The sequence below is a fragment of the Bombus terrestris genome, chromosome 2, assembly GCF_910591885.1.
Source record: "Bombus terrestris chromosome 2, iyBomTerr1.2, whole genome shotgun sequence".
Lineage (NCBI taxonomy): Eukaryota > Metazoa > Arthropoda > Insecta > Hymenoptera > Apidae > Bombus > Bombus terrestris.
In genome coordinates this window covers 13,908,672-13,936,211 of record NC_063270.1, presented here as the reverse complement: position 1 = coordinate 13,936,211, position 27,540 = coordinate 13,908,672, and the positions used below count along the sequence as shown (strand labels likewise).

The 27,540-nt window shown below is 44.6% G+C and overlaps 1 protein-coding gene across 1 annotated transcript in view; it reads right to left on the bottom strand.

Annotated features, from left to right (window-relative positions):
* LOC100647925 (irregular chiasm C-roughest protein) overlaps positions 1 to 12,134 on the bottom strand; it is a gene marked incomplete in the record, with an annotated part of 156,580 nt that extends 144,446 nt beyond the window's left edge. Inside the window, 1 exon segment of the mRNA XM_012319929.3 lies at positions 11,131 to 12,134. Within this exon segment, the coding sequence (XP_012175319.2) occupies positions 11,131 to 11,258 (128 nt within the window).
* Between the last annotated feature and the right edge of the window lie 15,406 nt (positions 12,135 to 27,540).

Genomic DNA, 27,540 nt, shown 5'->3' with positions numbered 1-27,540 from the left:
GAGGATTCAATGACGTCTCGGGTCGAAAGCGTGGGAAGGGACGAGTCCTCGGAAGGAACGCTCTCGATGCTCGAGTTCTGTGATCTTAAGCTAGCCTTGGCCGGAAATGCAAACCGATGCTAAGACGCTTGGAACGCCCGGTCATTTATCGCCGTGGCCGGAAGGATGGGAAAAAGTGGACGCTTAAACGATCGCCATTTATCGCACCGCAATGAGAATAGTTACTTTACCTCGGCACACTTTGAACAATCCGCGCTAGCCCAGGCGCTGATGGTTTTTCTGGCCGACCTTCCGGTAATTGCCACCCTGCCTTGAGCAACTTTCCCGCGCCGTTATTTTCCTCCAACTTCTCGACCCGCCCCGGTTTCACGACCTTATCAATGACCACGATCCAGCTGTGTCAGCGTAAACCTTTGCTCAACTTCCAAACAACTTATGAGACCAGGCGTAATTTAATTCATCGATATGAAATTACCAACATTTTCGATTCGTCGACACGGAATTGTAACTTGCGCATTTAATTCTAAATGATCGTCACTGAGAAAGGAAGAGATCTGACTCGTTGGTAAAGACGCGAATTTTTGTTCCCTTGGTTTCCTGATAGAAAATCCTGATTAATCAGTAACCTGTTATATTACTATTTTTAATCACGTTAGAGATGTACAATTTCTTATTCTTATCCGTTTATCTACGTTACTTTTAGCAATAGAAGATCGGGTAGACTACAAAATTATCTTGCGGTTAATCGTTGCAAACTCTATTAGTATACCGTACGATTTCCATTCGAATGTGAACGAGCTTGGCCACGCGTGGAGAGACAAGTAATCAACGATCAACCAGTTGGGAAGCCACGCCACGATTACGATATCAACGACGAGTCGATTCGGCGCACGTTGCACGTACTCTTAAACGCGAGCATTTAGGCTGGAGCAGTTTCAATAAACGTGTTGTTTCGTGATCGATCTGGCAGTGAGGAGAGAAAGGGAGGGCGTCAAATAAAAACGAGAATAGCAGACGCAGGCAAAAACCATGCGTCCTTCTTGGTTTACGATTAATTCAAGTGTTGCATCCCTCGAGTGGAAACTAGCGCGCCAGAGGAAACTATATCGGAGCTATTTTACATTCCATATTTCCCGGTTCGTTATTTATGCAAACAGCCGGAATATACGATGAGAAAATGTATGTTTATGCAAGTAATCCATACAAACATTTATTTATGTTTCGAAGGTAGCCTTAACCTTTAACCACCCTGTTCTCCGCTCTATTATTCGTGTCTCTGCTTCGTTTCGAGTTACGTGAAACGGCATTAAATGGAATTATTCGTGTAACGACCCTGCTTGAAAAGAGACCCCCCCTCTCTCTCTCTCTCTCTTCTTTCCCCTCTTTCTCTCGCTCTGTTCTACTCGCTTATTCTCAATTAAGCATGTTCGTTTAACATGTGTAATTGATTACGCGTCGCTAGCGCGAGTCGCGATAATTATTAATACATTAAATATCGATAATTAAAGTAACAACGAGAGAGACACGTAATAACGATAGAACATATTTCATCGTATATAGAAGCATGTTACGGTTAACACACACGTGTACGATCGTCGAGCGACGACGGATAGAAATTAAAAATGTAGACGTTTCCTTCGCAAACGTTCCGTCGCACTCTAGTTTTCTTTTTCCCCTCGTTTTTACCTTCCCTTTCATCTCTTTTTTTCTTTGCTACGAGTAAATCGTCGCAAAGTCGTCGTCTACGTTGGACGTTTGCGATTCGCCAACCTTTCTTTCCTTTCTCTTTCGACGATAAAGTGACGTTGTTCTCAGAGATGGAGCATCCTCGTGCCTAACTTGCAATTAGCGTCTTCTAACGACGACGAGTCACAGAGAGCTACGCTGCGCGTATGGTTCGTCTTTCTCTCTGTGACGTTCTGTACTGCGCAAAGCGGAAAGCAAGAGGGAAAAACCGGAAAAAAAGAGGCGAAGGCGAAAAGAAAGAAAGAAAACGTATAGAACAAACACAATAAAACGTATGAGCCGCTTTATTTGATTTCATTTAATTATAGTTATTCCCTTTGCGGCCGGAGAAAAGACTCGCAGACGACAAAATCGAGCAAATGTTTCATCGTCCGTCTGACGACTCCCGTTTATATATGATCGATCTCGTTTTAAAGTGGAAGAAATGAACGTACTAATTCTTCCGCGATATGTTTATTTTTATTTACATGAAAAGTCATCAAGAATGAACAAATGAGGCGAAAGAGAGAGAGAGAGAGAGAAAGAAGAAGAAAATGAGAAGAATGATAGCGCTGGACGAAAAGCGGAAACGTTGGTTGGGTTAAAAAAGCCGGGCTGGGCTTTCGAGGTGGCCGCGTTAATTAAAATAATGCTTACGAGATAATTAATTTGCGGCTGGACAAAGTGATGGACGAGCACGCGGCTATGCTATTCGCGTAACTGGGAATGGGAATATAACGCGAGCCACGAGGATATTTAGTATTCGCAAATTAATCGATTACGCGTAATTGTCATCCCATGTTGGAACACCAAGCTAGTTGATCATTAGGACAAAATCGTTACCTGCGGGAAAGCTTTTCCGTGCTTCGTCGATCGTCGAAAGAAATTCTACTGGTCTGAACTCTCAACCAACGGTCGGAAGTTTGTTTCATCTAGTTAATCACTGGAAAAATACGACATTCATACGGTATTAAAACGACGACCGAAGAAAAGCGACGATATGCGGAACAAGCTCTCGTATCGCTTAATAAGAACCGGCACAACTATTAAATAAATGAACGTTAATTTCATCCGGTGGTTGCTTTCGCTGTATTTCCAATGCTACGCCATTTCTTTATTCGACAAATCATTCGGTCGTTTCGGTCGTTAAACCACATGCGTTCAGTTCATCGTGCATGAATTTTCTCTTCTTTTCGAAACGAATCTTCTTCCATATCCTGACGCTTTCATCTCCTTGACACCTTCCTTTCGAGCGCCCGTTCAAAGTACACACATTCGATCAGCGTCCATACATTGGGTCGCCAGGTAAGTCGTTTAGCCCCACGCGAATCCGTCGGACGCGAATCGAATCTCGACGAAAATCAAACCGTTCGCCAGCAAGTTTTCCCCTTCGAGCCGGAATCAAGTTAGCCCGCCGCATTCGATGACTTTTACTCCACCACTACCAGCAGAGTCCGGATTCGAGATCTCGATTTATAAGTTCGTGACCAGGCCAGGGGATATTTGCATTTCGTTCCGGGAGCTGGTGAACCGGTTGTTGAATTTTCCTCGATTTATGCAAATTCAACCGAGACGTTGCGTAAGGATTGGAAGCAAACAGTCACACTTCGGATCATTGCATTTCTCTCTTTTCACTGACGAATTTCAGTCGAATAGAGGTTGTTAGACCAACGTTTAACAAACTAATCGGCAGAATTTGAATGTTTATCGTACGGTAAGTAATGGAAAATTCATACATTGAATTCTTAATATATATAAAGTCAAGATTATCGACGAAGTAGGAAAAAGGTACGACGACTGGTTTTATCACGCGGCCGAGCATCCCTGAAGCTATCGATCTCAATAGATTTTCGGGCTGACGTTTTTTCCGACCGCCACCATCGCTCTTTTATTGCAATTTATCGTATTGTGAGAAACTAATTTCGTCGACCTTTCAAGCTGTCTCTTTCCTTCGAAAAGAAATCAACCAACCTTCGAACGTTGGTATTTCGCGGTCGTAATTCCATTAACACCGACAGTGACGAACTGTGTCGTACACTGGTTATACTGTGCTGTCCCGAACCAAAAATTAATTTTATTTCATTCCGCGAAGAACCACCTGTTACGCAAACCGTGCGCCTGATGTGAAGCAGACTTATGTTTCTTATGTATTCGTAAAATATCGTTTCATACGAGAATAACTATGGAAATTGTTTAAACTTTATTAATACGTAGAAATTAACGCGTAAATTCTTAGTGTATTTGCTATTCGTCAAATATCGATCAAGCGGCTGTGCGAGGACGATGGAAAAGTCCAAGGTGGACGTGGATCTTTGTATTTTATCAGAACCAAGTGTTATTTCAAATGACATTCCTTCTTTCGTCGTTCGCTTTAATCCATTAATCGTTTTAACTCGTTCAGACCAACGGTGTATTAACGCAGCTATTCTTCAATCAATTTACATTATTGAATTCTGCTTTTTGATATCGTGCTTATGAAGTAGGATATTCAACATTAACAATTTTTAATTTAACGTTTAAAGTGAATGTTTAATATTTTACTCGTGGTTTAACATTTTAACATCGTTTCATGTTCCATGTACAATATCATGGAGAAATTAAAATATTTATAACACCGTGATAATTTCTTTTTTCAAATGGTGAACATTCTTTTTGTCTTTAAATTCCATAGTAGATTTCGCAAGGTATCCACTATGCTAATGCATATCTCGTATCTAGACAAAACGACGTTTAAATTTACTTTATTTATGTCCTCCAATAACGTTGCTTTTATGTATGTGCAATTTTTATGCACAATTTCATTCCTTGGTTCTTAATCCCTGTGACACACGGATAGTAATTCATATGCTTTTATTTATTCTAGTCGTTGAAATAAGTAGCGTATATGATTCTTTGAGAAAATATATCTACGGACGAGATATATGAACTCTAATAATTTCGACGATTTCTGACATTAATATATCGGGTTATCCTTCTACCAATCGTTATAAAGTGTAATCGCATGGAAATAAATGCACAACTAAACTTCTAATACTTACAGTACGATTATATAAAAAAATGTAGAATGCAAATATTACAGGAAAAACATATTACTGTATAATTAAAGAAACAATTTCATTCCAAAAAGAAAAGAAATTCCAACAGTTACGTTGGGAAACTAATAAATGGATAAACGTCTACACGATTCGCGATTGTGCTCGCGTAATATTATTTCGACAGGTTGTTTCGTCTGTGACTTGTTTCATCTTTTCAGTCGCACCTCCGTGCGAAATGCACTCGGTTGATGTTCTCGACGACACTCGACTTTTCGTTCGCAGCCTGATTTATCGACGGGTATTCTGGCGCGCGATACCTGGCGCGGTGCGGGTTGTCGCGGAAGAATAACAACCAGAGGAATTGGAAGAAACAAGCGTTCCTCTTCTCGCCCGTACCGCGAACTGCATCCCGGCGGGCTTGCGAGTTACTTTTCTTTTCCTTTTGCCCCTTTATCCGACGTTTCAACGAGCTCGGAAATCGAGCGCAGTCTGCCGCGAAATGCACGGATATTAAAAGCTCCTTATAAAAATTGTGCTAAATTCTAACGCGTTGTGACGTTGACAAATAGACGATAAGTTCACTATTATTAATCCATAAATGATGGGCCTGCGCGTGTTTTAACCGTGTGTGAAATTAATTCGCCTCATAACGCGGTTTTCGTTGAACAAGTGTTTCATGAATATTGGAGAATATCTGTCGGCCCGGTAATCAAGTTTAAAACTCAATTCGCCAAACTGGATTGCACCGTGGAATAACCTAGGTAAATTCGTTACTTGGAAACGTAGTATTGGAAGAAAAGTTCCTCGACAATCGAGTAGAAAGACAGGGCGAGCGAGAGAGAGAGAGAGAGAGAGAGACCGAGATAAGGAAAAACACAGCAGCCTGCCCCGCCAGAAGAAAAGAAATTAATCAGTTGAATTATTAGATATAAACGTGGCTCGTTCTCCGACGAAGGATTGAGCCAATTGAGCCATCTAGGCCATCGACGAATTCGTTGCCCTTTAAGGCCTAACTATCGAAACGACTTTGTAAGTAAAACGGCGCAACAGTGACGTCTGTTCGATCGTAAAGTAGCAAAGAGCCAGTAAACGTGACGCGGTACGAAACATCTTTTAAACTCGAACCTTAACAAGCTGGGTCAACTCGACCATACTGAGGATCCGTTTTTATGTGCTTTTACTTGATTTGCTTTTACAAGAAGAATCATCGATGGTTACCATAGTGGCAAAAACCTATCTACGGATGTTGCCCCTCTCTTTGTTCAGCGGTGCGCGAAGCGAGACCGAGAATCAGGTGCACCTCGGTTGTTCGATGACTTTCGGCTCTCCATCGACTTGATTTATTGCATTACAACCAGCACTGACACTTACACCGACGCACACGGCCTGCTACGCCAGCAATCGAAGGGGTGAATTTTATTTACTTTTAGCGAATCGATCGACCACGGAAGACGGAGGAAAGAGGCTGGGCCAAGAGGCAGGGAAGAAGAGAGGTTGCTGGGTCACCGGCAACCCTGGCGAAGCGAACCCAAGAGTTACGTGGCCTCACTACCCCGCCGGCCTTTCGCTTCTCTGACGTTATATCATCGTCTACTTCCTTCGAGGCCGTGAATTTACGCAGACAAATCGGCCCGAACATCGCCACCGATCTTTACCCTCTCAGTCTCTCCCGTTTCTTCTCCCTGCTCCTCATTCTCTCTGTCTGGTGTTTCACGGTTCGTCGCCTTGCCGCACTCTCCACCGAATTACTGTAATATAATATTCGCTCGAACGTGGTCGTCTTTATAATGTTTCGTTTATCAATGTTTTCGATAGCCCCGTCGATCTACTTCCGCGTTCTTCTTCCATCCATCCTTCCGCTTTCCATCTTCTATTCGTTGCTGCTCGATTTTCTTTACTCTTTGCCGCGCTCGAAATATCCGGCAACCGGATCACGATACAGGACGCATACGAAACTCAATCGATGATATCGTGAACGCTCACACGGTAGTAAGGTGCAGATACTTCTTCGATACGTTCTTGAGGACGTCGACGTTATGAATAGGAGGGGGATATATCGATAGAAGAGGAGTACGTCGAGATTCGGTGAAGCTCGTCGAGGATACGCATTACCCGTTAACGGATGTTCAGAATTGAAACAATTTGCGGAATGAAATTAAAGTTAACAGGTAGGAAGATCGTGTTCGAGTTACAAACACAGTTTAACCTGTTTATCGCTGACCGGTTGAAAATTGTTTCACAAATTCGCTGGCCGAAAATAACAAACCGAAGGTTTTCGTGCGCTCGATCGAGCCGATGCAACTTCTCGTTCCCAATGCAACACCTCCCTTACTCGGCTCGATCGCGCTGGTGGTTTCCAACTTTCTGTAACTTCTGTTCGCAACGGTATTTCCATCGGTATCATTCAAATCCGCACATAATTCGCGCTAGTTCCCACCGCGTTAGATATTCCGACAACGTTTCATGCGGCCTAACCAATGAAATGTTTTGCAACTATGCAACACGTCTCTGTCTTTCTCTCTCCCTCGTTCTATATAGCTCAAATTCTGTACAGCGGAAATACGCAGCCGTTAGAAACGCAACGCGTTAAGGCGAATCTGAGCTGTGTTAATAACGCGCTAATACACAGAGTTCCCTTCGATTTCGAAATGGCGTATCCACGGTATCACCAATCCTCGATACTCCATTGTAGAATACCGTCATTCGCCCATCGAATACCAATAATGTGGTATCTACACAATTGATGATTTTCACGATGACCAGGGTTTCCTGATAGAATGTTTCGTTTTAACTTTGCTCCTCGTAGCTTTCAATGCATTGTACGTTGGTGACAGAGTAACAGCCTGACCAGTAAGAAGTAGGAAGACGTTGGACCGTTTGTCTATACCATAAAAGAATTGCCAAGTTACCGACGTTACGTTAGCTTTGCGACGACGTATGTTACTTTACGATTCCTTTCGTTTGGTTCCAGACGAAATGTAAACCCCGCTACCACTTCTACTACTTCCAGACGCATCGTGCTTCCTCCACCCTTCTTTTCGTAAGCTTTTACGGCGCAACGGAAGCCTTTGACTGCATCGCTGCCAAATGGAGGGATAATTTCGCGAAACCAGGTCAAACTTTCGACGCTCGAGTACGTCGGGCGCGTTTTCCTTTTCCTTGTTTTATCACGAGCAACTTCGTTTTTGTATCCTACCCACTTTGGCCCCACCCTTCCCTGTCTTTATTTCTTTCTCCTAAATGACTATATTTCCTAACTTGATTCGCCGAGAGACGCCCGCGAAAGGATTTGGCTCTGGCCAAAAGAGTTCCGAATATCCAAGAATCGAGGGAGATAAATGGATCATTTTCGATTCGAAATTGCTCCTGTTCGCGAGAGCACGAGCTTTGGCACGGTGATTCGAGCATACTGCGTGTCATCGTCCCTTGCAATCGTATTCGGGGTAATACGGGGCAGGGCGCGTTTTCGCGAAACGAGAGGGTCGTATCCAAGTTCAAATTTTCAGCAGAGACGAGTCTTTGTTGCCCGTTAAAATGTCCCAGTAATATCCTATTCCCCTTGCGTATTACGTTCGTTCCTCTGTTCAGTATCGTTCTATCCCTGCGCGTATGTTTCTCCGAGCTTTTCCCCTATTTTCTATCTTTCTCTTTCTGTCTCTGTCTCTCTGTTATTTTTTATTTTTTCTGCGACACGACTGTAAATAACTAGGTGCTGCGGTGAAACCAATCCGCTGTATTGAAAATGAAAATATTTATGCTTTCGGAGAGATAAGCGCGGGTATCGCGCTCATCAGCATTGACCGCCCTGTTGATTTTTACGCAACGTGACTTATTATTTTCAAATAAAAGCGAATAATAATTATTCTTACCGTTGCTACGCTACTCGGTACCGTACCGCTCTATTTTACTAAAGTTTTCAGAAAATATAATGAATGTATCTCGAAACGGTAATGGGTGGATAATATACTTATCAATACGTATGATCCGTTATTGGCGCTCGTACGACGAGTTTATTTGCATTCATCCATCCTTCTCATCCATATACGGATGATGCTAGTACAAGAGAACTTTGTTAATCAATCTCGTGTATACGCGGAGACTTTCTTTGGGTCGGGAATAGTGAATGGACAAAAAGGAGATGATATAACGACCTCGTGTACATAGGAGAACACAGGGTGGGAAGCCGGTGGCTCGGTGCAGCCTGAAAATCTATTTCCTATTTATTTGCCTCTTTTTTATCATCGAAACGCCGGAACAATACGCAGCTTCAAAAAAAGGAAAAAGCGAAAGTTAATACGGCGATACGTCGATAAAACTGGCGGTAACGAAAATTGGATTATCTCCTTTCGTTTCGTTTGTTCGGTTGATTTCACGCAGAAATTCAGCAAAGCGGGAAAAATGTCGATGTTTTGAAAAACTCCTTTTTCTAATAATACAATTGAAACTATGGGATTTCGAGACGCGAGCGCTACAGAGAGCTTTGTCCGTGTCTCGCCATCGCGCGAAGCAACTACGCATACGAGTACTGCGTGTAAGTACGCGAATTTGAAGAGAACAAAAAAGAAAAGGACTCGAGGAGAGACAGAGTCGAAAAAAGAGGATGAAATAAGCTGGGGGTCGTGTAACGGAGGAGTTAAAACCACGGTTACATCTTCTCTGACGTCATTTCGTGTCGCGTCACCGAAAATGTAGCCGCGGTGAGCCAATTAAAATACACGGTCGGATTACGAGATGCCGGGTCATGAGGGTTTCAAGCATTAGGCAAATGCGATACGCAGAGGACGCATTGACATTCGTGGCCCCGGAGCAAAAAGGGTACACCGACGCGGCGGCGAACAGCCGAGAACAACCATAGCTTTCGTGTTGCCTTTGTTCTGAAATTATTCAAGGCTCCCGTGGCTTTTTCACCGCACGCGGCCAGACCTAATCCTGTATCTTTAAGGTGAGATTACACGATGCCCTCGTTCGAGCCGTCGTTTAATATCGTGGCCGGAGAACGAATGAAATTAAAATTTGACCAACTCCCGGTGGCTTTGACGCGGACGAAACACATCGCGCGCGCCACGTATCTTCTCCTATCTCTGTACGTGCACGCTGCCGTGAAACTGCTTTAGTAATCCGGTGACTCAGGATTTTCTACGGAGCTGAAACGACCGACGTGAGTTCGTTATTGAAGCAATAAAATGCTCCGGATACGAGCTTTCTCGTTGATTCCTTTTCAAAAACGATTCCAAAGGAGCTTATCAGGGATTTTTGACGTATCTACGTGCAGCGCTTATTAAAGACTCCAGGAGCACGGTGTGACATATCTCATATATATATATATATATATAACTATCAATTGAAATTTGTCGTTCCATGGAATTTCGATTCGCCGTTCCATAGGGCAAATTGAAAATATTTGACGACAACGCGGCAAAGTGATTATTCCCTTGAGAGACTACGCGTCTTCTCGTACATCGAAGTGGTGGGAGGATGAGCACGTAGAAAATTGGCGAGATCGTTTTCGACAAATCCTTCTCCTCGTTAATTATACGCCAAGCATTAACGCAACCATTAATCAACGGGGCGAAAATCTAAAGCACGTCTTGCCCGTGGCGTATCTAACGGGCTACGCGTTTTCATATCGACCGCGTAAATTTCTTCGCAGGCTAATGGCATTAAATTCCCTTGCGCGCCATTTAATTCCCGCGCCCTGTATGCAGCGCCAGCCTATTCCACACAGAAATCGATACCATAACGACGCGTGCCTTACATTTATCTCCCTGTCGCTGTCTCGCTATCCCTTGTCCTGGAATCACCGAAAACGCAATCTCTACGCTCGGTCCCATACACCTTAGCCCAAGTCACGTATCGCGACAATCGTTGAATATCGATCCTGCGTGAATATTTTAACACGCGCGGCACGAACGTGCGTTGTACCAGCCGCCGGAAATCGTTGTTGTGAAAGACCTCTCGCGCGTTTTTCGTGTATTTCGCGTTTTTATATACCATCGGCGAACGAACGCGGTAACCGGATCGAGTAATATCTTTTTATATGTTTTTATATTTCTCGATCGTTTGAAAGACTACGAATGACGTGAGATTTTCTCAAGTACCGTTCTGCTATCACGTGTATGTCAGCACGCGGTGGCACGGTGTGCCGTATGTTCCCTACGACCACACATGCGCTCCAAAATATCCACGAGAACGAGTATCGGAGAATTATCAATGGAGTTACTTGTCCGGAAAGGAATTCCTGTTCAAAATACCGCATCAGTATATATAGGGACATTGGCGTGATGCCGCAATAACAGTCTTAACCCTCTAAACCAACGAGAACGCCGATAACCATTCGCATTGACCGATTAAAGAAGAATGTTGCACATACCTGCCGGTCGTGTGTCGTCTCGATCTACTTCTTGCAAGATCCGTGTTATCCCTGGTCGTAGTGCGTCGCGTCGGCACCGCGTTGAAAATAGAGAAATCCATGGTGTACGCCGCGAGAAATCCGACCATTGTTCACTGGAAATCAACGTTTAACGCACTATATCAACATTGCATAACGTGACACGATCGGCGTTTGAACCGGCACCGACTTAACCAGATTATCAGAGAATGTAATCTCACGACAGACAGACACGATACAACCACGTCCGAAATCAACTCCTTCGCTAGCCAACCTCCCGACACCCCGGATATGCTCTATCCCTCGCGGGAACTGTCACACGTGTTACAGAGTTACCACGGTTCACTATATGGTTGTACGCAAATCACTATCCGACGTCGCGGACACACTGGTCGCTTCTCACTTCAGTGCCACTTGTCCGCGACGTAGTCCCGATCCATTCACACAAACCTCGAGAATCGGAACCTCTTCACTGTGTCGTGTGTGTAAATCACTGCAATGACATCGTCCCAGGAGCGGGTACGCCACTCTATCTCATCGGCGAGGACGATGCACGAGGCTCATACTGTCAGGAGGAAGCGATCGAGACGGTGTCGAGCGGCCCCGACGATCTTCTTCCGCCACCACCGTGCAGCATCACGGCATTCGCGTCGCGGAACTTTCTCACACTCGCGTGTCTTCCGTAGATCGTACCGATGGGGGTCACACGAAATCGCACTCAACGTCGACTACGCGTTTCTACTGACGGACGGAGGCAAAGATCCAAAAACTGGCGCACAACACGAAAGATGAGAACACGGTAAGTGAGGCGTCCGATCGGCGAACAAGTTTCTCTAGCGTGGTTTCGTGCTCCCTCGAATACGATTGTTTGTTCGGAGCTACGATGTCAACGGCAAACGGGAACGAGCTCAACATAAGTAACCCGTCATCCGACTCGCGCGAGAGTTGGTAGGAAACTACTCGCGAGTTCTTCGTCGAGCGTACTTGCATCCCCACCACTGGTCGCGCAACTGCACCCCACCACTGGCCTCGCGTAGGGCACACGCGCCCCTTACCCCCTCCTTCTAATGGGCACGCACCGAGCTACCCGGAGCGTGACACACGCTCACGCTTCTGGTGGGGGCAATGGTCGCGTGGCGGGCTGCTCTCGCGTGGGGGTAGAGAGGGCAAGGGGTACAATCCGTACGAAAAGGGAGCGACACGCGGTACGAGAGAGATACGTAGACACGGCGCGTTCGCGCAGGCGCACTGCTCTCCTGCGGGAATGTATCCCCGTGAAATGTACGGTAAGTACGTACGGGATAACGAAGACCGTGGGGTGCAGAGACCTCTACTACGGTCTACGCCACTGATGGCGTACAGACATCATTGTACCGTATACAGCGTATACCATGATTCATGTTTTCGAAATGTAAAGATTAAAAAAAAGCCAGCTGATCCGCTCGTGGGATTTTTAAATGAACCGCCACGACTACCGATGAAGGTATCGGAAGCCGAGATGTCCCGTTCCAACTACGTTCGCGCCTCGTGGCGTACTGTTCGAGCGTTGGACAAGACGGTGGACGAGAGAATTCCTAGCGTCTGCTCGGTGGACGTAGAGGAATGTCAAACAGGCTGGGTAGAAGTTTGCTCGTATAATAGCGCAGCCTTGAGCGCGATATGTCTTTAGAGCTTAGGTTTCGCTCTGCCGAAGGGTAAACGTTTGCCATCGACAAATATTTGTCAACGTTCGCGGCAAGGATACTTGGCCGCTTCCTTCGGACCAAAACGTGTCTGACTCGTACGGAGGCTCGTCATTAAATTTCGAATACATTCGGTATCGTTTGGCCGTGTGCTTGTAACGGGAGGATCGGCGCGCCTGCGCCGTTCGATCCTGCGGCATGCGTCCTCCGGAAGAAATGTAGGTAAACGCGTATAGGTAGGAGAATGACAGGGATGTCGACGTCGACGGTGACGATGACGGGGATCGTGCCAGTGGGAAGCTCTTCAGCGACAGCGACGACGATGATAACGAGAGTTACGCCGGTGTTACGCGCTGTCTAGAGGGAATATCATCTCGTAACCGGCAACTCCGCGCCGTTGAATATTTTACATTCATACGCGATGGTAAGGATAGACAACACCAGACGGGCAATGCTTCGATTCGTACTGAATGGCTTGAAATCGCCGTTCGAGAACAGATAAAGATGTTATTCGTTTTACGGTTTTCTCTTTGTAATTCAAATTTCACTTTGCCAGGATATTTATAGATCAACGTCGGCTAATGTAGAGCGAAGCGGAAGAAAGAGTCGGAGTATTTTTACTTTGAAAAGGAACACCGTTCGCCTGGAAGGTTACTCGGCTAATCGGAAAACTTTATGTTAAGAATTTAGAAGAAACCCACGATCCTGTTTAATTTAGTTTGAGTAGTAGCCAGACTTCAACAGAGGACTATGAGGAGACTGTAGAGGGAACCGTAAAATGACATTTCGTTTGACGTAACCGACGGTGATAACGAGAAGTGGTAGCGCTAGGTTACGTGTTTCCTCGAGAGGATATTAATCCGTAATGATGCACTCAGCTTGCCTGGATCTTCCAAGTTTGCGTACTGCGATGCAGACACAGAGATATCGGAGGCCAAGGAAGAGCGCGCGCCGCGTACTGCGACAGGGGATCTGAACTTGCAACTCTGGCGTTCGCGATAGCAACCAGTTTCATTGAAATTCACCCTCATGAATACTGTCAATACACTCGATCGGGACACTGCACCTTATCGATCCTGGTCTTCTCGATTAAAATGTTACCAGCCGTATCAATTGATTGAGGGATACTGACTCGATGTCTGTCGTGCGTCTGTCTTGTTAGACAGAATACCGATAATAGGATGCTTTCGAACGTAAAACAACAACATATGATTGAGGAAATCAAATCTGCGATAATCCTTGTATACGTATGTAGTTAGATAGTTTCTTTAATTAAACGCAATTTCATATTTCCTGGCTTTTTCTCTTTTACCGCATAATTTCCCTTTTTAAATCTCGAGCAACGAAGTGATTTACTTCTTCTATTTTCGTAAGAGGTGAACAACGCTTGCGCAGTGGACTCCTGCGGGATCGTAAAAATGTATGGGATAAAGGAAGAGAAGATGAGAGAGAAAGAGAGAGAGAGAGAGGGAGAGAGAGTAAGGTTAAGTCTCGATCTCTTCTGGAACACCACTCTCTCTTTTTGCCCCGAACGGTGAGAACCGTCAGCTCTCGACGACGTGGAGTCCCTCCATCCTTTTCCTGGCTGGGAGGTTACCAGGCAAATCCTCGGACACGAGATTAAGCGGGACTGCGGCTTAATTGATTTTCTAATGTGCCGTATTAATGGATTGATCCGAGGCGACGACCTCGAAGTTTGCTATTGTCGCGCGTTCGACCAACGGGAATATCGACCCTTTACCCACCTACACGCCAGCCCTTAGAAATCATTCAGCCACCTAGCTATCGCTTTCAGCGACATAGAACCGATGAACCGCGCGAAACGACGAGTAATTATCCGAAAGTAACGACCACGTCACCAGAAACGACGTAATGCCACGAAAATTCTGTTACTTTAATACAGCAATTAATTTAATACGCAATCTCTTTTTAATCCCATTCGATTTCTCGTAACAAGGAGAATTCTTCCTCGATTTTCTTCAACGACGAGGAAATTTTTATTCGACCGGTATTTGTCAGGTGACAAACACGAGGAACGTCGCTTCGCGGCTGCACGATTTTCCGTCATAAATGCGAAGAACGCTTCCGCTTCTGCCTATAAAAAGTGACAACTGCTTGTTAGCCTAACAGCTTTCACCGAGAACTCTCGCTTTCTTCTACTATTCCTTCGTGGAAAAATACCATGAATTTCGTTCAGCTCGGCTTAGTCTTAAATATTACAGATACTTGGAGCGAATTTCTTCGACTTAATGGTAGCCGCTCGAACGTTTCGTACGATTTAAATTTTCAAACTGCTTATTGCTCACTCGTCACTCTTGCTTGTTCTCGATGTTTTCTTTGAAATCTGTTCCGATATCTCTTGTTGCTTACCCTCCGTTCCATCCTTCCTCGTACTATTCATCTCCGTACCGTGGAAATCGACAGGCAGAGCGTAAAAGTGGTCCCGAGCGACGCCATTAAAACCGATCGTGCCAGAAACATTTTGCGGGCCTCGGGAGTGCGCCCGTTCCGCTGTAATGCAACGTGTAACGTGACTCGATACATTAGAAGGTGCACTTTAGATCACGCAGAGATTTCATCACGGGAACGTTCGACGATCGTTGCCACGCCGTCCAAGCGTTTAAGATCGATTCGCGATATTGTACCTGGTAGATTCTCCATCTACGATACAATGATTTAAAAAAAAAGCGCCGTGCGTCGTCTTCCTGTTTTGCTCCGGGCACTCCAGCATCACCAAGATATCTCTCGTCAGACAAGCATCATCATAGACGATTAATACAATCGATATAAACGTGACGACAGAACCGTTTAGCAGGGTTTGTAAATCGATCACTTGACATGTTCACCTAACATCGATTTTATCGATAAGAAAATTTGATCCTATTAAATTTACCAGCTACCGTATTAAGATACTAACAATTTCTCTACGAGTTCCACGATAAAGGAAGAATTAATAAAGAAACGAGAATCGCAAGTTCGTCCTGTTCACCCGTCACATTTCCTAACGAAGGAACGTCTTCATTCGTATCGCTGCATTTCTTCGCTCATCTTTTATTCAACTTCCTTAACAAGAATATTCGCGGTCTCATAAATTAATGGTTGCCCCTGTGTCACGACGGTGGATCGTTATTTGTAATGTTCATCCCCTGTATATCCGGTAGTTCCGGCGCAACTGCCGGTGAAATATCGCGACGCGCCTATTAAAACGGCGAATTTATACTGGAACAATATGTTACGGGAGAGCGTTAGTCGTAAGCCAGATTTAAAACTACTTATTCCACGAAGAATTTTTCTTTTCTGGCGCGACGTACACCGGAGTAAATTTCAAAAGTCGGACAAATTCCAGGTCACGCCTCGAAATCGCTCTATTCGAGGGGTAGACGGCAAGAACGAGAAACGTGGTCAGCCACGGTGATTCTGGGACAAGGATTTTTGCAGCACGCGCCTCCATATAAACTTCGTCCGTATTTGCCTAAGGACTTGGACGGCAAGAAACGAGTCGACGAACCAAAAAACGCTCGGACATATTGCCATTGTGGCAGAAGGCCAACTTGGAATTTCGTTAGCGACTCGGTCGCACGTGAATTCAATCGATGCATCCCGTGTCTTTTGGATAAATACGAAAGTATGTTTATGGCTCGACCGATGCCAAGTTATTGGTTTTTATTCGTTTCTAATCTTTGCCAATAGTTGGAGTGATTACGTAGGTGTGTTTCGGCGTCCTTCAGGACACCTAACGTACTGGCCAACGTATTATCGAGATAAGAGGTACCAGGATTCCCGAGAGAATCGGAGTGTTTTCCGATAATATTATAAATTCGAGCCTCTGATAATTCGAGATCCGCTCTGCAACGGAGCCATCGTAATGTCACCGAACGAATGGGACCAAAGAACTCGATTACGGGCCACGTTCGATCGCAATATCAACCCCCGCACTGGATATTCAATCGAGCTTGGTCTCGGCCACTGAAAGCCTGCTGCTGCTGCTCTTTTCTACAAAATAATAAAATCAGAGGGCGAACGAAACTGACTTTTATCGATTCCTAACACGACGATCGTTCCCTTTTGAGTGTCATGGATTTTTTCGTCCCTTCCCTTTTTCTTTCCAGATCCTATGCGAAAGATCTGTATCTGTCTCGAAATTCATCGTTATTTCGTGCCGAATATATATTTATTTTACGATACGTTTGATTTCTTATTCCCGATAAGAGGAGTTTTCGCGTTTCCGAAGCTTTTCAGGACGAAACGGGGATGATAGCCAATAACGCTAAGCTATAGAGGGAAGAAATATATATTTCCTTGTAGGGTTATAGGCTCTTAATCGAGCTATTTTGTCGTCACTCGGTAGCATGCACGCCATTTCCTAACTACATTTTCTCGTGTATCACGCTTCGCTGCGTATTCCGAGGCCGACATAAATTTGATCGTGCATTTCGACGTTGAATAATTCTCACAGATTTCCTCGGTGCTGTGTATTCGAAGAGACGATCATTCAGAAGCCAACTTGTGGTTGTCCTTAATGCACCTATAATAACCATTCCTCTCGCCTATCGTACTTTCTTTCCCTCCTTCTCTCCTTTTCGTATCGTTTCCGTTTTTCCTGTTTAACTTTGGACCATTCAGTTCGTCGAGTACGATGAATTATTAATCGGCGATTTTCGCAATTTTCTCTAGTCAATATTATTCTACCGTGCTCAAATATGTGTAATGATACCGTACGCGGACCGTACGTGTATCTCCATTCGGAATCTTTCGTTATCATCGTCTATTGATATAAGCTTTATTAATGCGCCGCATTTTCATGGAAGTTACATCGCTGCAAGTTAATTAACGGGCGAAGATGTGTTCGGGGAGGAATTAAACCGAATTTCCGCCTGGCGCTGAAGCTTCGCAGCTCGGTGGTAGTAATCCTTTACCGGCGTCGATAGCAAACATCGCGGCAACGATCCTATAAAAACAGATTCGGATCGTACTCACGCAACGTACGCAACGTACTCGCGTTGCGAGCCAACAGCAGTTTTCATTTTATCAAAGAGAAACCATTATTTTCTTTCTCGTGGTGAGAAATAAACGAGAAGGAGAAGGATTGGCGTATATAAAAAGTGGCAAAAAGCGTGTCAGGAAAACTTTGTTCGAATAAACGCGGTTTCGTCCGAGTCACCAAATCGTAGCATCATTCTGAGAAACAATAGCAGTTTTTTCTTCATCTTTACGCTGCGTTCTTTTTCTTTCTTTTTTTTTCATTTTTTACTTCTATTCTCGTCCGATCAAGAGTACGAACAATGGCCTGGCTTTTATTGAAAGTTATATTATCGACAGCCGGGAAAACGATTTCCGTAACGATATATCGCCAACGATTCATCCATTTCATTTTCACCGCGATCTCTTGCGGCAATGTTACGACTCGGCGTCGCTCGTTTCCACCTCTACAACCCGCTCCTCGACTGGAGAACTGTGTCGAGTGGCGTTGGATACGTTTCGAGCTTCTTCCTTCTGCCTACCGTTTCTGTCGGCCTCGAGACGCTTCGCGTTTCCCTTTGCCTTCGCCTCTTACCGCCGTCTTATCCATCCCTTTATTCGCCTACCATTCCCCGATGCGACGCGCTCGGTGGCGCGCTTTCAAAGAAATACCAATTTGTCGAATTATTGCGTTCAAAAGGGTCGCTCAGTTCTGTTCCCGACTTTTATGCGCGAGACAACCGTTCCGTTCGCCTCTTCTCCTAATCGTTTCCCATTTCCTCGCGCCAAAGACGCTCCGCGCCACACAGACGTTCCAGCTCAACTCCGGATAAGTCGAAATTAATATTACGACTCGAAAGTAGTTTCGATAAAGTTGAAAAGCCAATCGGCGCCCTCATCGAATAGACGATAAAACCGCTTATTACTTTTGTCCGCGAGTTTTCTTTAACGACTTTGTGTAGTTTCTCGAGTGGCCATTTCATCGGTTATAGATGCGGTGGTAATGTATTTTTCTCGGATTTTTAACCCCTCCAGCCTTTCTTAAAACTCTGTAAACGATCCTTCACTTGCCCCCTCCTTCTCCTCGCGATTATACATTATTCTTTTTTCGTCGTTTTTACAGCTTCGTATGTTCCGTTAACCTGTTGCCTCGCGAATTTTTTCGCGACCAAGCCTCTTGAATAATGCATGACGAGATAAAGACAGTAGTGAAAAAAATTACATTTCCACCAGTCGTGCGGCTCGAATTATGGCAGATGGCAAGAGAATTCGTTGCTACGCGCTACGAGTGCCATTCGTATTTGTCACGTTGTGCGATAATCTACACTCACGAGTGCTACTACAGTGACTACTTCGTAATCTTTGTCCTGTTATTTATCCCATTATCCAGATAATCTTTCATATATCGTCGAGTCCATTTACTGCATAACTACGCGAAACGTAGCGAACATAAACAAACGGTGGCATAACATTTATAGCGACAACTCCTAATACTACCAACGATTCAACGATTCATTCCGTTGTATAGAACCATTTTAACAATTTAACAATTTTGTTTTCTTAAATGGATTTTTCTGAAATATATGTTTTCATACATACGTCTCGTTCCAATCTTTCCAATAAATTTAGTAATCGAGTTGTAACGTTGTTCTTGTTATATACAGCGTGATTTTCATAGCGAATTATAATACTGCTATGATAATAAGTAGCTGGTTTTCAAAATTAATTTTTTCGAATATTTAAAAATTACCGATTTTTGACACGTATTACGATACAGCAAATGGATAATATGAATTTTTGGTGAACGTACGTGGATCAAGAGAAATCCTGTTCCACGAGTGAAATCATTTTACAATGAACATGATTTCTACGGTAACCGATCAAGAAGATACGCCCCAGGTATTTTCGGGGTAACCGTAGATTAATTATCAATCGACAGATCCAGCGAGATACCCAATCGCAAACGTGCAATAGAATAACGAGAAAGCGATCGAAGCTACAGCAGCGATGCGCAACTCATCGGGACTAAATGTCAGATAATGCGGTCGTATTGGAACTGTTCTCCATTGTTCCGCGACCGGAAACTTCCTTTCTCGCTCCAACCAATTACGTCCACTTCAATTAAGCATCCGAAATCAGCACGGTCGAGAATCGTGGAAACGCGCGAATCACGCGAATACTCCATGTTAATGAGAGAGGAAAAATGGGCTGAGCATCATTTTTAATGGCTCTGCTTAATGCTGTTCTACCTGTTCGAGAATATTGGAATCGTTCGAATCGTTTTCGAGTGCCGATGATCGTATAAAAATGTATCTGTTGAAAAATATTACAACTGTCGAAATAGGAATTTTGTGCTGTTTATTTCGGATCAGTTCCGAGTATCGAATTTCAAATACTGATTGTGAGTTTCAGGATGAGTGGGAAGAAGAAGAACGACTGAAAGGATATATTTGGAGTTAGGGTAGGAAAGATGAGCGCGTGGCCATTCGAGGCTTTGGATGGACATGACTGGAATGTATTGTGAGAATGTTGCGAGAGCGTAGCTTGCTTGAAATAAGCGAAAGAAAATATAATACAGGGAGAAAAATGTGCGCGTGAATTTATTAAAGATGCGTATTCGATATAATCAACGAACAGTAGTAGTCGAGATTTGGCAACTTACATTACCCCATTCGTGACTGGAAAGTTGACTAATGGAAGCTATGTAGGTCTGATTGGTTTATTACGTAATACAGTCACATTCCGTGGCAAAATTTTCAAAATAAAGTATACGCATTTTCGTTATTAGATGAAATGGTTATATTTACGAATCGGAGTAGGAACAAGCAAAACTTTTCAGTATTTTTGTATTTTGGAATTGTTTTAACTCTTCCTGGATTAACCTTTCCCACTCTGCTGGAAATAATCCAACAAAATCTCCTTCGCAATTAATAATTGTTTCCTCGAAACAAAGAAGATATTTCATCCGATCTAGAAACGAATCTCTGCACAAGTAACCATTTGTTTGTCCCACCAATCAAGCCAGCCTAGCCGTGCACAATTTCTTTAATCCCTGATTCTAATATCAGCGGGGAACACGTTCCTCTGTATCTTAATTGAAGGCAGCACGTGACGCCAATGAATCGCAGGTGAAACGGTTCGAACAAACTGGCCTGGAAGTGGGGCGACAGAGCGAAAGGAAGCCGGTGTCGATAGTCGACCGTGACTACTTGTTAAAACGAGTCTGACCATGGTTGGTGCATTCCCCTTCCAACGACACTTTCAAACTTGCCAAATTTCCAAGCGATCCAAACTATTTCGCTGCACGAGAATCTCACGTGTCTTCGCCGATCTGACTAATTTCAGTTTCCATACTCGGGAAAGAACGTCGAAGATCGCATATAGTCGAGGGCATGAAAGACACCGACTGTTTGATATGTAACGCGTTTTGACTCTAACGAGTCTCTTCTTGAGAAATATTCTTCTAAATCTAAATCGTTGCCGAGTCTTTATACACTTTCGTCGGACATAGCCATTTGTTACGTAGCAAGACACAGCGTAGCCGTTTGTCTTCTTAAGCCTTCACAAATTTTCCGAGACCAGATGGCTCGTTTGACGCCATCTCGGTTTCTGGTGACACGTAGCGACGCTAATCGCGGAATAAGCGACGAGGACGAAAGTTTGACGGCTGAACAACGCGAAAAAAATGGAGGGAGGAAAGAGAAAACGATCGGCCGACTGCGTCGAAGGGAGAATTGGCCTTATCGTTAAGGGCTGCGATAGGGTAGTTGGCAAAGGCGAAGGAAAGCATTGGGTTTGTTCTGGTCGGGGCAGTTGGTCGGAAGGGGTTCGAACAAGCCTCGGGGAGTGGATTTGATAAATGCCATGACATCACGAGAGCAATTATCCCTGCCACACTCTATTTGCAGTTCCCTTGCTCTTTTACCACCCCTCGCGACGTGCCTCGCCCCCTTTTCTATCAACGCCCGTCGCGAATCAAACATTTTCTTTCTACGTTCGTCGTCGGCAACTTCTCGGTACTGTACATTATTTCGGAAGAGTGTTGGCGAATAAATTACCAATTCAAGAAAGAGTTACAGATCTTGAAGTCGTTAGTAGGTAACCTGGTGGAAAGTGTACCTAGTAGAGACAAAGGGAGGATCGAATCGAAAGTCGGGCAAGTCAAAGGAAGCAAAAAATAATAGTTCTGGGGAATCTGTGTGCACGACAGAGGTACGATAACAAGTTAAACCACGATTTTTGAAAGGAACGACGGACACTTTGATCGGTCACCGTCGCGCGGTTTCCGCGTTAATGAATTCTTTTAGTGGGACACGTCAGTGACCCTCTTTTCCTTCTCGTCTCGTTTGCTTCTCCTCTCCCTGTCTCGATGTTCGCCTATTAATAAGCGCCCGTGGACACTGATATTGCCGGATTCTCCTTTGTGATAACTCCACGAAACAAGAGAGAAAAAAAGAGAGAAAGCAGGGAGAAGGGTAAAAGGAAAAAAAGAGGTGAAAAAAGAAACGGGAAGGGAAAAATGATTACGCGGGATCAAAGCCACGGGTATGAAGGCTGCAATTTGATAGCGTAATGCCAGAAATTCGAGGCAGGTATATCGAGAGAAGCGTGGCTCTTTTGTCGAGGATCACTGTTATTCCCGAACCAGAAGATCCAGGGATGCGGACGAGAGCGTGGTTTCCCCTGAAATTCGCGCCACCCTCGTCCTTGCGTGCATGCCGGTGGTCGCGTGATCCGTGCCCGTTATCGAAATTCCAAAGAACTCTTTTGACGCGTAGCGGGACCAAGTCACGAGGAACGAACTGTGTGCCCCCGTAAGTACGCGTCGTCGCTGATTTTCTATGCGTGCACGCGCGACACATTGAGCCGCGTCGTACGATCGAAGTACACGACCGTTAACCCTCGAGCTAGATGATACGGTGCGTTTCCGTGAAAACTAATTTGCTTAAAATATCTCACGTTAAATCGTTATCTGCTGGCCATTAAATTAAACAGGAGGACAGAGAAAGGGGAGATGCGACGGAAACGACGAAACGATGCTAAATCGGTGATTAGGACGGTTAGGATAAGCTGCGTGAGATGTGTTAAAACATAACCGGCAGACGTTAAAGGGTCCTCGTCTCGTAGGCAACAAAATAAAGTTTCCTTCTCGTTGTACATACTGAACGTTGTTTGTTCCGAAGGAATTTCGTCGACAATTTGAGAGAGAGAGAGAGAGAGAGAGAGTTTAATTGGCTAAAGCAGTTGTCTAACAAGCAGAAGATACGGGTTTGAGTTCGAAGTGTAGCAGTTTCATCGGTGTCACTCAAGTTTAATAACAACTTGTTCGATGAAAGTGAACGTAATGGTCGGCGTATGATTCGTTCACGAGACGCAGCGCGTATGCATTAACTATGAGGGGACTAGTTACGAGATTTTAATGGAATTATTCAAAAGGATAATCAAAGTTATCGAAAGTTCCGAAGTAATTAGCAACGCAAGTTCCACGGGGTACGTCTATCGAGTGTTAAGTAGTTTGAATTAGTAGACAGTCCGATTACACGGCTCGTTCTCTTCGTCGAGGTTAAACGGCAGCCGCCCTCGCTATTTTCATCCTCTCTCACTCTCTCTCTTTCTCTCTCTATCGTTCTTAACTCTTCGCAAAGGTATTTCTTATCAAGCATGCTACTCGTCTAACCTCTGTTACTTTCATTACGTGCACGTTATTAAGCAAGACCATTTTGTTTCCCCCTATTCTCTCCTTTTTTTTCCCTTCTCTCTCGCCTCCTACGTGGATTTAACGATCGGGACCGTCGATAGCCGAGAAATACAAGTTCCCCGACCGATCGTGATTATCGAGATTTAAGTATCGTACATTCGACGAACGACTAGCCGGTATTCTCTTTTGCGCCTTCTGATTCTTTCTCCTTTTTTCCTTCGCTCGTTGCACACGTGCGCACGTTAACATCCACTACATGAGAACATCTAACGATTCTTCGGATCACGAGCGTACGAAGCGAACCACGGCAAATTATCGTTCGATTCGAATCCATAAACACCACTCTTAAATGCTTTATCCTTCGTACCGTTGAACGTATAAAAAACTGTACACGCGAATCGCCTGCGATCGTAAATGTCCTCGTAAAAAGCGGCATGTGTTGTGCCACCTTCATCCTCTCTCAATTTCCTAGCCGAACGAAAACCATTCGCCGACCTATTTTTCCTTTCTCCAACCATCTTCTGGATCGGGACGTTCGAAAATCGAACGAGCAAGGTTACGTGCGGGCGTACGTTGCAACCTCGATGGTCAGGTCGTTTTGTTATCCTTGCTTTCAGGACCACGAATTAACGGCGTATCCGATTATACGAGTCATTTACGGTCCGTTTCGCCATCGACGATGGCGCGCCAACGAAGCGGTTCCGCCACGACCCATTTCCACTCGTTCGAAATAGAAGGCAGAGGCCGCCTTTCGAATATTATCATTCGAATATAGCCCGGGACTCCATTATCTGGCGCGGCGCAACTACTCGAAACTCGGCGCGCCATTAAACTATGGGGTCAATTTGTCCGGAACGCGTACAGACCCGGAATTACGTCCCTCTATCCTCGGCGGAAAAGAGACAGGCAGAGGCCAACGGCGGCGGCGGACTTCATGCACGAGATTACACTTGTTCCCTCCGCATTAATCTGATGCTAGATCGATAAACGTGGCCTGCACGCTGTTTCGCGATCGGTACCACGTCCGCGAAGGAACGTTCACTCGGAGAATGGATGTATGACGAGACACTGAAACGTGAAATCTCATCGATTTACTCTCCGCAGGATACCCTTTAACGATTCAAATTGGGGTCTCATATTCGAATATCTTGCTCGTACGTTATTATCGGTAGAAAAATAAATAAATAATTTTATTCGTACATTATTCAAGTTTATTCGTACCAGATATTTTTCAGTATAAATAAATTTCAGTTAGGAATATCTCGGTTAAGCATACATTGTTCATGGTACAGAAACATATAGGTAAGAAAGAACACTATTCGGTCTAAGAGATATTTCAGCTAAAGCCATTAATCTTGTAATTCACCGAATTCTGATAGAAATATCTAAGCTCTCTTGGAAGAAGGTTAACTAGCTTATTATTTGTAGCACGATACAAATAATACATATATTGCACGCTAGAAGATCATAGTTTTTTACCAGAACATAACATCTATTTACTAATTGTAATTATCATAATTTAATAGTACGTATATATTATTTTATTTCTGAAAGTTATTTTGTTGTTTATTTTATTAGTTCTTATATAATATCTTGTCATTGACTCAAATAATCCTAACCTTTCTGACGATATTTCTTGCTAGATCTATTGTTGTCTTAGTTGCCAACCCAATAAATAACATCATACTAGTTCATTCACAAGGATCAATGGTGTCTCATACGATAGGCTGGATCACTCTGCAAGATCGAATGTTAAGATGTTTGAGCTTACATGGCTTAAACAACACTGCTATACTGTAAGAACAAGGCAACGTTATCACTGAAACGTCACTTCCGATTAAAAAATTCAAAATAAAATTCTACTTTATGCTCGTATCTTTAGATACACGTTAATGCAATTTAATTACTCGTCATCGTGACGGGCGAACGACCCATAATATCAATTTTGCGTTTCATATAGCGAGGCGTATGACTCCGCCCAAAGCTGAAAATACGGATTTTAATTATGCAACCCATTCTCGTACAAGTTGATTTCGCTCGACTTTCCCGCGGTATCATGAATTTTATTCGAAAATGGCTTTCGATTGGATGAAACGCATATATTTTAAAATACACGTGTGTATCGTAACGGGGAAAAGGAATTCGAGTGGAGTCATACTCAAATATTTGAGAAACCACTTGTACTGCGATGATAGACATGGACACTCGACGATGAGATGGAAAATTTCGAGGGAAACACGTTTCCCGAGACTGCTAACGTTAGCGACGAACCATAATTTTCGCGACGAGCGCGTTTATAGAATGCAAATCGCAAATACGTGGAGGAAACAAGTAAGTACGATTCGTCTCGGTGTTTTTTTTCTCGCCAGTCATCGTCGAACGAGAGAATCGGGGATTATTTATCGGTTACGTGACAGCAGCTCGGCAGCGAGGAAAATTTAGAAAACACGCTACGTGTCCGGTTTGCGTGTGTTAGTGGAGAAATCGCGATGCACGCGGAAAAAGTGCCACTAGCAGACTTTCCCAGCTTTTCGCCAAGTTAGATGTAATTCCATGATGCCTGTCTAACTTCTGACGGTTTTGTGGGCGCGGTGATTTTGCAATGTCGCCACGTTTTATTTCCCTACTCTTCCTTTCCTTTCTTTTTTTCAACTGTTAAATTGTCTACACGCGAGGAATATAACCGCGACGACTGTAATCGTCGAAATCGTCACGTTCAACGATACCGGAGAAGAGGTTGGCTGACAAAGAAAAATGGAATAAAAGAAACCCTTTACTTCTCATCATTTCCTTTTCCGAGTCTAAAAGTGCCGAATCCAAAGAAAATTCGGATTCACGTAGAATTCCGTCGAAGAATAAAATTAAAAAGCGGAAGGGTGGAATTTTGGATAACCGAAGATATTTGGGACAATCTTAAGCAACGGGGATGAGCGACTTTTAAACGCGTTTTAGAAGTGAAGCGAAACTAAAGCGCCAGGACACCAGGAACAAGGTGAAAGGAGATTATTTGCATCGATGACCGATTCGATCGAGGCGGGATTCTACTCGATCGAAGAACACCAATCAGTGGATTTCTCGGATCATAACTATGACTTCCGTCTAATTGGTAGAGGTGTGGAGATCGGGCGATTATTTTTCGTCGGGCATTGAGAACGACGACGACGATAGAAGCGTCGAAGCGGGACAGTCGGGCGCAAGAAGCAAGGAATCGTATCAAGGCCTCGTTAAGGGCGAGCCTGGCGAAAACGTGGTTGGTAAAACGACGATCAATCACGATTTTCCTCGGTGCTCGTCAGTCGGCGCATACGTACACGTCCCAGTTCGGGGACGAATGGGGTCGTTGAACCGTTTCTTCGGGTCCGCGTCCAAAAATACACGGGGAATCAGGGAGGAACGACAGAGTCGTAACGAGAAACGTAACGCAGACGACAAGGGAACGAAGGAACGACGGCAACGATCGCGGCAAGAGGGCTGAGATGGGGGTGCGGGCCAGAGGGAAGGGAAATGCGAAGAAGGGGAAAAGCGAGCACAATGCTAACCGGAGAGACTGCGGTGACAAACAGTGGACTGCAGCCAGCAAAGAGGTGGCAGAGGGGCGCAAACGCGCAATGGGGTGAGGTAGGGGCCGGTCGAGCGGGCCAGCGGTCCAGAGAGATGGGAGAAGGAGAGCCAGAGAGAGCCGAGAGGATGAATATATATCGCGACGCGACTCTTCACAGAGCAGAAATTACTCTCCTCTCGTGTATTCTTTCCATGCGGTTATTATGGCAGTCGAGCTATTCTTGGATAAAGAGAAAGATAGAGGAGATGTGGGGCGGATGGCTGAACAGCGGACAGCAAGAGGGGAGTCAGCGATGAAAGAGGGAGGTTCGGGCGGGAAGTTTCAAACAAAAAGGAATACCGATCGAAAAGCGAACGGAAGCTTTCGCAGTCGACCGGGTTTCCTCTATTCGGATCGAATCGATTTGCCTCTTCTGGGATAACGTCGATGCTCTCCACAACTCTGTCTCGTCCGGGGATCTCCGCGAATCCTGGACTCTGCACGATACAAAT